Source organism: Crocodylus siamensis, chromosome 1 (genome assembly GCF_052110815.1).
Source record: "Crocodylus siamensis isolate JL-2025a chromosome 1, ASM5211081v1, whole genome shotgun sequence".
NCBI classification, from domain to species: domain Eukaryota; kingdom Metazoa; phylum Chordata; order Crocodylia; family Crocodylidae; genus Crocodylus; species Crocodylus siamensis.
The window spans coordinates 364807433-364819776 of record NC_143395.1 but is presented as its reverse complement, the minus strand read 5'-3'; the positions used below and the strand labels follow the sequence as shown (position 1 = coordinate 364819776).

Below are 12344 nucleotides of genomic sequence, written 5' to 3'. Positions count from 1 at the left end.
CCTCCAAAATTTCAGTGAGCATCTTAATCAGAGAAACTGATTTTTCTTCACTGGAACAAAAGCAGCAAAGACTACAAGTATGAAGACACCATGCTCTAATGGCTAATGTGATACTTGCATGTAGTTGTTTTCCACAATAAGTTTGATTAAGTTTGTGCAGACCCAACAGCATGATTTGTATCAATAAAGAGAATGGTGCATAATTTAGAAAAGTAAAATTTTACTACTATATTTTTATTTTTAAAATAAAAATAAAATGGAAACATGGAAAGTAATACAATACTTTTCATGTTCTGAAGGACTCTTTTATTCAATTTCAAATAAAATTCAAAGTACTGATTTTGACCTATACAATCCTAAACTGATTTGGTGTTGACCACCAGAGAAACCAATTCTCCATATTCATGTTGCTAAAGGTCAGGTGAGGTGTCTGTGTTTTGAATTTATCTGAACTGGGATCTGGAAACAGGGCAGGCACTTCTGAATTTCCATCTTAATGATTTCAGGACATGGACAGAAAACATCTTCTTGATGGGGTTTGCCTGCAGTAGGATTAATGTGGCTTAAATATCATTTTTAATACTAAGGCAGACAAGTTCTTTGGGTAATTTTTAATACTAAAGTATACACACACTCAGAGCTTGCCAGTAGGTGTATTTTAGAATTAAAGAAAACAATGTAGTCTAATGACAGTAGGCAAATGAAGTCTGTAATAATGAGATTAATAAGAAGGTTTCTGACCTGTGCTAAGGGGTTGGTACGTAGTCTCAGAAATACAAACAAAAAATGCTAAATAATTAAAATATTTCAGGCATAAATGTGGTAAACTAAAAGTGTGTATTTTAAGTACATGTTTGAGGAAGCTTAGAAAATTGTGTTGGGATTTTTTGTAGACGACACCCATAACAGCATTACATACAGAATTCCTGTTACTGTTAACCTTCTCCCCTTTGTATTCAGACCTTTTATTGAGTTTGTGTTGCGACCCAAATCTTCTTTTATAATTTGATCTTCTTCCATAATGTTTGACATTGGTATATTAAGGCTGAGGGTATCTTCATCAGATGGCTAAGAATAAGAAAGAAAAGCTTTAATTGAAAATTAAAACAAGAATGAAATGACAAATTATATGTTTATTAGAGATTCAAATTTTTAAAAGATTCTATAATAACCTAGAGGTAGGAGGCTATTTGTCCTATATAGCTACTTATAATTCACGCTATTTAGGAAAATGGTTAAGTTTATAACCTTTATTTGTTTAAACCTATATATGCAAACTATGGAAAAACTCAAGTAAAGTTCAGTCGCACCTGCATTTCTTTTAAAGATGCCATCATGATTATCTGTGCCCATCTGAATTTGCTCAAAACAGTTACAGTATGGCTTTATATAACTTGACACAATTTTAGATTAATACAAATAGTATAAATTCTTTTTGAAAATATCAATAGTTATTAAAGCTTTAATTAAAACAAACAAACAAAAAACTCTAAAAAGGTTCTTGTCAACTCATATGGTTTTTATTGCTTGTTTTAACATCCTTGCCAAAAAAAGAAAATTAATTTTGCCCAATACATTCAGGAATTTGAACGACCTTTCCCAAGAATGACAAAAGTTAGGAGTGATTTAACTTAGTATTTCACAACTCACCTATGTTTTTATTATTTAAATCAATATATATGTGGGAACATTCGTTTACTTAGATTTAAAATAAAAATAAAAGGTCCTCATACAAAAAGCTCAGGGTACAGTAATAATTACAATCAGAGTGCTGAAACCCAACAACTTGAAAATAATTACCTATGAGAAATAAATTAACTTGGGCAGTCATTAAGCCAGGCTAACAGTAAAGTCCCTTTCCAATCTTGCTGGGACATCTCATTCCTCCCACAAATCCTGTCGTTTACCACAGTTGGCTTTTTGCAGTGCATCCAGAAAGCCAACATATTCAGGATATTTTTTTACCAGAAATTCAAACCTCAGCTATTATTTATCAATTCTTATTTTTAAATATTGCAATTCTGTGATATACTTTCTCAGAAACATAATCAAAATTCTGAAAATTAAAGATTCAGCAAGCGTGTGTGTGTGTGTGCATGTGTAAATGTGTGTGAGTATGCGCGCGCGTGCTCGCATGTGCATAGTTTAGGAAAAAATTTAGAGTGTTCAAAGGCAAATGCATTCTACCTCATTTGCAATCAAATAATTCCTTTCATGGGCTATTTAAGTCTGGGTTTTTAAATAGGACTAGTTGTCTACACTGTTCTGCAACTCATTCCCGGGGTTTCCAGTATCCTACCATATATGACATCTCCAAACCAATTCTGAGTATTCAAAAATCATCACAATACTTTCACAGATGAGATACAGTATCTTATTTCCTTCAGCTAACAATGGAAGCTGTAGATAGACTTACACTTAACACAGATCAAAAGGCAGACAGGATGAAGAGTACATTTTTTTTATATTAAAAACATAACACTACTGTAGCATGAAAGCCAAACAAGTTTCGTTCCTGATGAAGCCTTGTAAACGGTACTTCAATCCTATTCTACACAGCTGGTGCTAATGCACATTCTGGGATGAAGTGGTGGACCAACATCTAAATCTGCACTGTCATCGTAAATCCTAGTCTTCTTATCTATACCTCACATACTACTGTTAATGGAATAAAAATACTCAGTTGTTCTAATGATTTTTAAACTCAAGAAGGAAGCCTTAAACTAGAAAAAAGGTGAACAAAGGGTTATCTTGTATTCCTAAAGAATAATGAGACGCAGGTAAAAGGCGATATTATTGGCAAAACAGGATTCATCGTCTCACAATTGCCAAATTTATTTTTTCTTAAAAAAATAAATGGAATTAGATGTATGTGTGTAATATTGGAACTGCCCATACCTTCTTAAGCTTTAAAGAAATTACCCTTTCAGCACTGTCAGAACAGCTAAATCAGCTAAATAGACTACATCCAACTTGCTTATTCATTCCATTATCCTCTGCCTACTTTCTATATGGGCCCAAATGAATATTTGCAAGCTTCCTAAAATGTATATTAGTATTAAATGAAATAAAAACTTTGTATCATGTGAATGAAGGTTCCCCTTATTTAAATTACACAAAATATTACACATTTTATTAAAAAAAAACAATCCATGAACATAGAATGTTATAAATGTTCTCAAATATGAAAGTGTCAGGGCTGGATTGTTGCCGTAGCCATGATGATTCAGGGAAATAAATGAGAAGCAAGGGTTTCTTTGGTGATATCTTTTATTGGACCAACTGTATAGCTGGGAGAGAGATTATATATCACAAGAAATCCCTTGATTCTCACATATTCCTGAACTATCTGGACCATCCAGTTGGGTCTAATCTGTCTCCTAACTATATAGTTGGTCCAATTAATGATAGAACTAAAAAAGCCCCTTGTTTCTGAAATAGGAAGATAAATGAAGTTGTAGTTTGTTTTGATGCTTTTAACAAGCTGTTGGTTATATTAGTTATATTAAGTTATAAAAATGTGGAGTGGTAATCACAATGCACAATAAACATTTTGCAAAGTTTGATTAGTGATACAGGTAGTAAGAGAAAAGAAGTGATGTCATTTACTGCTACACACATTTGGGATTCATGATTATCACCTCCCATGTTCTCTACTAGCAGGCAGATACAATTGGATAAATGAATAAATAAATGCCATATAATTAGTATTCATAGTACAAAAAAGGGGCTGTTTCACCCTTGTAATTTCCTTAGCACTTCTTCTCCAATGTAGGGCTGTTTAAATTTAATTACAGGAGAACAATCCATCATTAAAGATGTTATTTACAGCCCCAGAGAAAGCTATACAATAACAGTTCTTCATTAACAAGGTTAGTCACTTTAAGTAAAACATGTTGGAAAACAAAATAATTTGTCACACTCCTTCAATGGAATTTATGTTCTCAGAAATGTTAGAAACCTATTAAAAACTTCATTTCTTGTAAGAAACTTGCCAAAATATTTGGTGATTGATGTATTTTTAATGCTCTGTTTTAAATAGTGTAAATTGTAGTGAATGTTCATTATTTTCAGTTTGCTTTATTATCCATAAAATCTATTACACTACCTTCTAAGCAGCAGCTTCTCTAATTTCTGACAGGCAGATAAGCACTTAGACAAGCACTAACAATCATAAAAGCTTTCTAAAAGGAAAAAATGCATTTCTTTATTGCAATCTGAAGACTTTCACTTAAATCAGACCAGAAGTCCTATGGAAGTTCGGCCAGGTTTCTGAAAAGCTACCCTTTGAAGAATATTTGCTCCTCCTTTACTTTTATATACTTAGTACCAAAAAGTGTGGGTAATGTGTGCAAAGCACAATGCAGTCATGTCCAGGAATGCCTGAGCTAGTTCTTCTTAGCAGTGTTAATTAGCTTGGGTGGAGTGTTAGCACTACTTTCAGTAGCCAAGGTCCTACATTCAGCTATTAGGGATGTGCAAAATGGGCAGTATTTGATTCAGATTCAGCCCAAATCGGGGACAGCCATTTGATTAGTTGATTCGGATCACTGTCCCCAATTCAATTCAAATGAATCTGAAGATACAATGCTGATTAGGGAATAAGTGATTTGCCCATAGACACAACTTTAAATGTTTTTTCTACATACCTCAAGGTACCAGGTGTGGCTTGTTAACCCTGCAATGCTGAGGTGTATGGAGCATCCCACAGGAGTGCACAGGAGCCCCCTGCATGCTCAGTGGTGAACCCAGAAGTGGATTGGAAGCACTTCCAGTTCACTTCCGGGTCCACTGGGCAGCAAGCAGGGGGAGACCCCAGGGGGCCCCCCCAGACTCAAGGGGCACCAGTTGCTGAGCCGGGAAGGTGCAGGGGGCCCCCCACATGCACTCTCCAGAGGACCCAGAAGTGGAAAGGAAGTGCTTCTGGTCCACTTCCGGATCTGCTGCCAAGCACGCTGGGGAGCTCCCCACACCATTCACCCCAGCATCACAGTGTTCACGAGCCGCCTGGTACCTTTAGGTATTTAGAAAAAACATTTAAAGCTGTGTCTATGTTCAAATCGCTGAATCTTTCTGAATTTCTCCGAATCAATTTGGAGTGTTCCGATTCAATTCAGAGAGATTAAAGGGTCTCCTAATTCGATTTAGAGGTTTAGCCACCGAATCAGGCCGAATCGAATCAGGGACCAAAGCTTCACATAGCCCTATCAATTAGCTCACATATGTTATTATTCTAAGCAGACATACCCAGCGTGCCCCATGTGTTGATCTTTTTCACTACCCTTCAACACTGCGATTGTGGGACCCACAAAAAAAAGAATAAATCCACAGATGTCCATGTAAGAGTTCCTAGTGTGCAAAGGTGGGTCACAGCTAGGATCAAGGGAGGCCACCCACCTTCCTATGAAAAGAGACACTTTCGAAAACATTAGAAAATGACAGCAGCCTTTCCACAAAAATGAAAAGGAAAACATATACCATTCATTATATGACTACGTGATATTACATTTTATTACTTAGGATCAATAATGTGGGAGTGGTACATGCTATACAAAAACAAAGGCATGCTCTTTATAATCTGAAAGACAGGATAAACTGTGAACTGTATTACACAGTTAACACAGGCAATGTACACATGTTCAACTAATCTGGGAAAATTCTCTCAGGTTTTTTTCTCCCGGTAGAAAAAACTTACTCAGAGACATCTGAATAGACATCCAAATGCTGAGTGCTTACAGAATAAAGAGATGAACAGTGCAGATACTGCACAGCAAGGGGCCCCCCTGTACATACATCTCAGTGTGCTCTGCAGGCTCCCTCAGTCTGCTGGGAGATAGAATGGCAGCAGTGCATATGGTAGTGCTGATTGTCTGATGTAGACTACTCACTCAGCCTGCATCTCCTGGCAATATAATGTGAGGTTTGTGAAGAGGTCTATGTTCTGCTCCCTACTTGGACTTAGTAGCATCCAATGAGTGACACACTGTATCCCAGGAGGTGGGGGAGAGACAGAAGCAAAGCACCCTGAGATACTAGAGAGCTGTGCTATGACATCTCTAAGAAAAGAACATACAGAAACATTCTCTCTCTCATTCACTCCTGGGAGTGATTTAACCCTGATTGCTGCCAGGTTATTTTTCTCCTGGAGTAATTATTTTTGCTCTGGAAAAAAAATCCTGAAATCTATATACTTATGATTTTTCCTGGGAGAGCAGTGATTCTCCCAGGAGAAACTTAATATCCTTATGTGGCCTTAGTTACACATTTCCTATTCTCTTTCACACTCTTTGCCATTTGTTCCTTCTTATTCTCTCTCCTTAACCCCTCTAGTTTCAGTTTCTCTACGCTACTATTTTTACAATACCTTATTCCTTCCCCAGCCTCTCACCCTATTGCCCACCCTTCTTTTTCTTTCAAAAATACCACATTCTGAATCTCAGTCAACCAATTCCAAAGGAATTTTTAGGAACATACACCTCAAAAAGATCAATTCTCAATTCAGGGCTTCCAAAAATGTCATGTCAGCAACAGTGTCATTCTAGTATCTGTTTTCATGAATATTTACAGAATCAAACAGTCAAATTAAAAAAAAAATTACAAAGCAGCTATAAACATTGGGTCTGTGATTTCAAGTGGCATTTTGGGTAGTGAAATGATCAACAGTACACCAAGAATTAAAAAGTAAACACAAGAATGGAGAAGGAAGAACTTCACATTTAACTCTATTGAAGACACACACAACTTTGCACTGCTTTTCACTTATCATTATATTACGTTAACAACTAGATATCAAGTGTTAGATTTTCAAAAATGCGATATTAGAAGTCTAATTTACATGAACTGGGCTACTTTTGGCACATTCCAAAATCCTGCATAAGACAAACAGTAATCCATTTCTGATGAATTTCTGTTATTCAGTAATGGACTGTTAAACTACCTGAAATCAGTGTTTTGACTTCCATCCTCGGAAGGTATCCAGAATAAAAATTGTTTTTTACCCTCATTGATTCCAAGTCTACTGTTACAAAAAGTGCTGACAAAGGTTGGGCTGCATATTTCTAATATCTAAAGGGACATTTTACAAACCTAGCCAACTGCAAGTGTAAGCCAAAATGATTGAAGAGCAATAATGCAGACACTTTACCTCTGTAGCAGACAAGCGTTTATCGCCGTTATCACTACCAACACCCGAATCAGAATCCTTCTTATTTGGATAGATGTCATCCATGCTAAATGTAAATAAAAGCCAACAGAAAACTCTCTTAGTATGTAACGAGAATCTGATGTTGGTATCACAGAAGTCAATGGTAAAACTAGTGTCTTCCAAGGCACAGAATCAGATACTTACTATGCTAACATAACACATTTAAGATACTGTTGGGCAAAAGTTCAATTGAAAATGGAACAGACATAACACTCCACAAGTTATTCAATAAAGATGTCTGGCAGTACAATTAAAACATTTATTAAGACTGAGACACAATCTACAATAAAGTCATTTTTGCTCTCACGGAAGGTAAAATTTGCTAGTTGTTAGCTAGTAGTTTAGCCCCACTAATACTATTTAAATTCCTGAACTGACTTCAGATCAACCAAAATGCTGAATTCAGACTATAGTCAACAGAATTGTAATCTTAGAATTAATAAACTAAAAACTAACTAATATTCCAGAGTTCTTATGTATCTCTGAAATGTAAAGTAATTATGACATAGGAACCATTTTAATGTGCATTGATGTAAAAACAATCTTTGTTGGTTAATGATGTAACAAGGGAATCATAGTAATGTCAGGCACTTTCTGCTGTTTTTATTGCCAGATATGACCACTACTCATTCTATAGTAACTGTCTGTTATGTTCTCCTTTTTATTAAGATAGTACAAGTATCATCATATCTTATTTCAGTTTTTCATCACAGAGTTTTTTCCTAGTTATGAAATTAAAAATCATTATTTTCATCACAGATTTTTCTAGTTATGAAAGTCCTAAATCATGTTTAAATCTATCATTTAGGCATAACAACCAGTTTCATTTAAGCTAGACATGTTTATCAAGAAAATGAAAAATGACATTTTAAGATTCTCTAAGAGCCAGGTCTCTTATTAGGTCTAATCTTTCACCATCTGTTGTCAGTAAACACTGTGATTGCCTGTGAAAACAATCTGTTGACATTTCTGCAAAGTTATGTATTTATTTAAAAACCTTTAACCAGAAGATTTTTCTTAATAGCATGAACTATTTTTAATGTATTTTCCATACATTTTGATTTCTCATTGGCTACTGCTTGGCTCTGTGGATTTGCATTCGCTAAATAAATAAATAAATAAAAGTGGCTGGTAAAGATGCTAGTAAATGAAAAGTACATTTGTTTTCAAAGGACATGTAACAATTCAGAAAGTATATTATAAAATATGATATATTATATTACATTACACTGCCTTCTCGACAAGTAAGTTATTTGAAACTAAAGGCCTGATTCACCAATATACTTTGGCTACCCTGGCTGCTCTAGGGATATAAAACAGAAGAAACAGCAATAGGTTGTGACTGCTTTTTACTGTCCCAGTGTACTTGCCCTTAAAAGTTAACATTTTAACACAATCAAAGTTATTAACTTATTCATCAGAAATACAGCATGTAGCATTATTCTGAGTTTCTCACTCAGTCTTTAAATATTATATTTTTGCTAATTAATTCATAAACTGAAGTTAAGGTCGCATGGACAATTAAATAATTTAGGATAAAACCCCTTATTTTAGCTTCCAGAGACAAAATGAGAAGGGAAAGATGCAAGGCAACAATGTGGATTTAAAAATAAATACATTTAATCTGAACCCACAGACAATAAAATGCCTTCATTAAATAACATGCTTATCATATGTGGGAAGGGTGATATTTCATAACTACTCAAAATCATATTAGTTACATAAATATCATATTTATTCTAAATTATGATGGGGTTTTCTGGAATAAAACATATTAATTTGGATCAAACTTTCATTCAACAGGTTACATAGTTGAATAAAAATGGAATAGGAAACGTATTCTACTTGTTCTAGTCACCAAAAACATATGTGAAATAATTGAGTGTAAGCTCTTTATACTTACTTCTCCTCCACAGGTTGTTGCAAGTGTGGACGTTCTATGGCATTAAGATAAAGCGAGTCTGCTGTTTTAATCTGACATGCCTGTATGCTCAGGTATTTGAATATGTGCACTTTACCCTTTGTGCAAATCTATTTGAATGAAGGGGAAAAAGTTGGAAGAAACAATTTGTTCAAAATGACAGGGTAGGACATTTTCTCTTAGATTCCCACTTTCTAAAAGTCACAATGTATATCTTGCCATTTTAGAGAAGTAGTTAAATAGTAATATTAGAAACAATGAAAGTTTTAACTGCAGCACTGTAATTCAAGATGGTCTGGACAAAAAAGTTTACGTCAACTAGACAAAACAAATTCAGAGTAATACAAAGCCTCTCTGACATCAAAAATGATGAAAATCCACACAAGAAGGGATCATATCAACCTATTCAATATTGACAGTCTACAAGTAATGTACATATTTTCTCCAACTGAGAAATATTACATAACATATATTCTGTAGTTTCTAAGTAAGCATGAAAATGATTCTTTTAAATTAACTGAAAGGGCTATTAACATGCCCCTTTACATTTAGCTATAATTTCTTTACAAAATGTCTATACACTTTTGAGACGGCTATTAACATCTAATAATTTTTCTGGGATCTACCTTCTAACATGAGCATCATTTTTACCTTGCCTTTAAACGGGCTTTAGGGTTAATATAAAATAGAACACATTTTGCTTACTTAAGCAACTGATCTTCTATTTTTATTGTATGCAAATAACAATTGTCAATGAACAATCATTTTAGCACTTAAAAAAAATTATAGTTAGAATCTGTCATTTACTGAGTCAAAGCAACAACAGAAAACAGTGTCCAGCAGAAGATAACCTAAGTACAGTGAAAGTTCCATGAACCGGCATTTAAGTATCTCACTGTGGGACATATTTAGTGATGCAACCCATTAGTTCCTATGTGCATCCATCCTATACAAGAGGCTTTACAGATAAAAGTTTTGATTGGGTTATTCTCTAGGCTGCATGTATTAGTGACCTGTGACACAATGGTAAAAATCACATCCAAAGTTTCTGAAATAGTGTCTTGACTTATCGACTGTAGCTATGGAATAGAGGTTAATCCAGAAAATTTTCAGTGATCCCCCTCCACCAGTATACAATATCCTGTTCATTAAACATTAAGCAGTGAACATATACAGAAACCAAAATAAAGCCCTACAAATAATGCATTTGCAGTTTAAAAGGCAGAATCGTTTAAGCTCTCTTTTCAGATGTAGTATGTCCAAGTGCAAAAGTTGAGAAGATGTATTTTATATCTCAAAAAGAAAAAGCCTAGCTAAATCTATGGGTGTAAAAATTAAAATTTATAGATCACTACTGGACTGACAATCTTGAAAAACAAGAAATAAAATAGTTTTATACTGCAGTAATTAAAGCAGACTGTGCTTGACATTTGCTATGCTTCTGCTCTCATGCTAAAAGAAGAATTTGAACAACAGATGTTACTTACTTGGGCTGGTGGTGACTGAAGAGGATTATTCTCAAGCAATAATATTTGTAACTGCATCATCTTTCTAAAACAAATTGGAATCACGAGCACTTTATTGCAGGAAAAGTCAAATTTTACCAAGGGAAGCTCTACTAGTTCTAAAAGTAACAGAAAGATCATCGTTATTATATTATTTTTTTACACAAAATAAATGAACCAACTACTGATTACTCCACTTCTAATGAGAAGAAGTAACAATTCCACAGTAGACTAAATCCAATTTATCTTCTAAGCACATGTACAATCTTGTAACTTAAATATATATATTTTGCAGGCCCTCACATAAAAATATATTCTAACAGTCTCTACATACTGACATGGACAAACCTCAGCAATTTCAAGTATCTAGGCCAACTAAGCTGCTATACTGACAGCTGCTTGAAATTAAATCCAATACCTCTCATGCTGTAAAGGAAAGCTTGGCTATTTCAATCTATACATTCAATAAACTCAAACAGGTTTGTAAAGAAATTCCATAACACATTAAATAAAAAGCACACTCTCCAACTTTCGTTTCTAGAAGTCAGAAGGACTGTTACCAAGATTGGGTAAAATATACTGTATGCATTCTTTGAAGGAGAACAGGCAGGCAGTGGCCTTAAACTGCTCTGATGGAACTATTTTGGGGGGGATTAGACTATGCTAGAAAAGAAGCATGGCTCTCCAAAGGAAGCCTCAGCATCTCAAATTACTGACTTAGGGTTAGTGCTGATGGGACAGACTCAGGGAATTTTGACAGGATCTCCCTGAAGGTAATGTTTCCATAAAAGGAATGGAAATGGGATTAAAGTGCAAGAAGTAAAATGAGCTTAAATGTATTCATCACTTTTCCTATCACATGATCAACGACTGTCATGAATCAAAGCCAGACTGAGTAACTGAGTTTTCCTTTTGCTGGAAAACTTTACTACTGAATCCAATTATTTTCCAGGGTTCTCATTATCATTAAAGAATGTGAAACTGCTGAATAATCTGGTCTGTACTTTAATTTATCAGAAATTTTATCTGAGTAAGAATTTCAACATTAGTCTGTCAGGCAGAATTCATGGAGGGAGGGAGTTGGTCTCAAATTTATCCTATGCTCATACACCTTGTAAATTCAAATTTACGTCAGGTTTCACAGTTTGCTACAGTTTGTTTTGTTGTGTATGTATCTCTATATGCCATTACTTCATAAGAATCATGTAAAAACTGCTCCACAACAGTTTACTGGTGGCCTGACAATCAAATACTAGGAAACAACAGGTGAGTGCATACTATCCTTTAAGTCCACCTTCTATTTTGCTTCAAGATGGTTAAATTAATTCTAAGATTCTGTGGGGTAAATCCTCAACTGGTATCAAGTGTTGCAGATCCATTGCGAGAAGGGAAACACAGCGACTGCTAGGCTCGGACAGTAGAAAAGGACATTCAGAATATTCTGAAGCTGTAACAACTTACAATAGCTGAAGATCTGCTTCCATGCTATTTGTTATCAAATGCTATTTGCTAATACTTTAAAGGCAATATCAATCACAAAAGAATCATCACATTAAAAAATAGAAACTGCACACCTTGCTTCTCCTTGTAAAGTAAAAATGTTGCAATTGTTTTAATGGGCAGTAACTTGAAATGGAACAAATTTTAACGCAAGAAAATTGATATTTTTAATCTTATTGATTTACACAATCAAACAAATGCAAATTTTCAACAT

General features: G+C 34.7%; 1 protein-coding gene across 4 annotated transcripts in view; it reads right to left on the bottom strand.

The window, feature by feature from the left end:
- Window positions 1-12344, bottom strand: part of LRCH1 (leucine rich repeats and calponin homology domain containing 1) — a 214752-nt gene that overhangs the window by 65431 nt on the left and 136977 nt on the right. For all 4 annotated transcript variants that reach the window (XM_090025761.1, XM_090025744.1, XM_090025734.1 and 1 more), the window contains exons 5-8: window positions 10613-10749; window positions 9108-9235; window positions 7145-7229; window positions 963-1068 (exon numbers count right to left, since the gene is read on the bottom strand). In XM_090025761.1, coding sequence (XP_089881887.1) covers window positions 963-1068; window positions 7145-7229; window positions 9108-9235; window positions 10613-10749 — 456 coding nt within the window. The remainder of the gene's footprint in view (window positions 1-962; window positions 1069-7144; window positions 7230-9107; window positions 9236-10612; window positions 10750-12344) is intronic.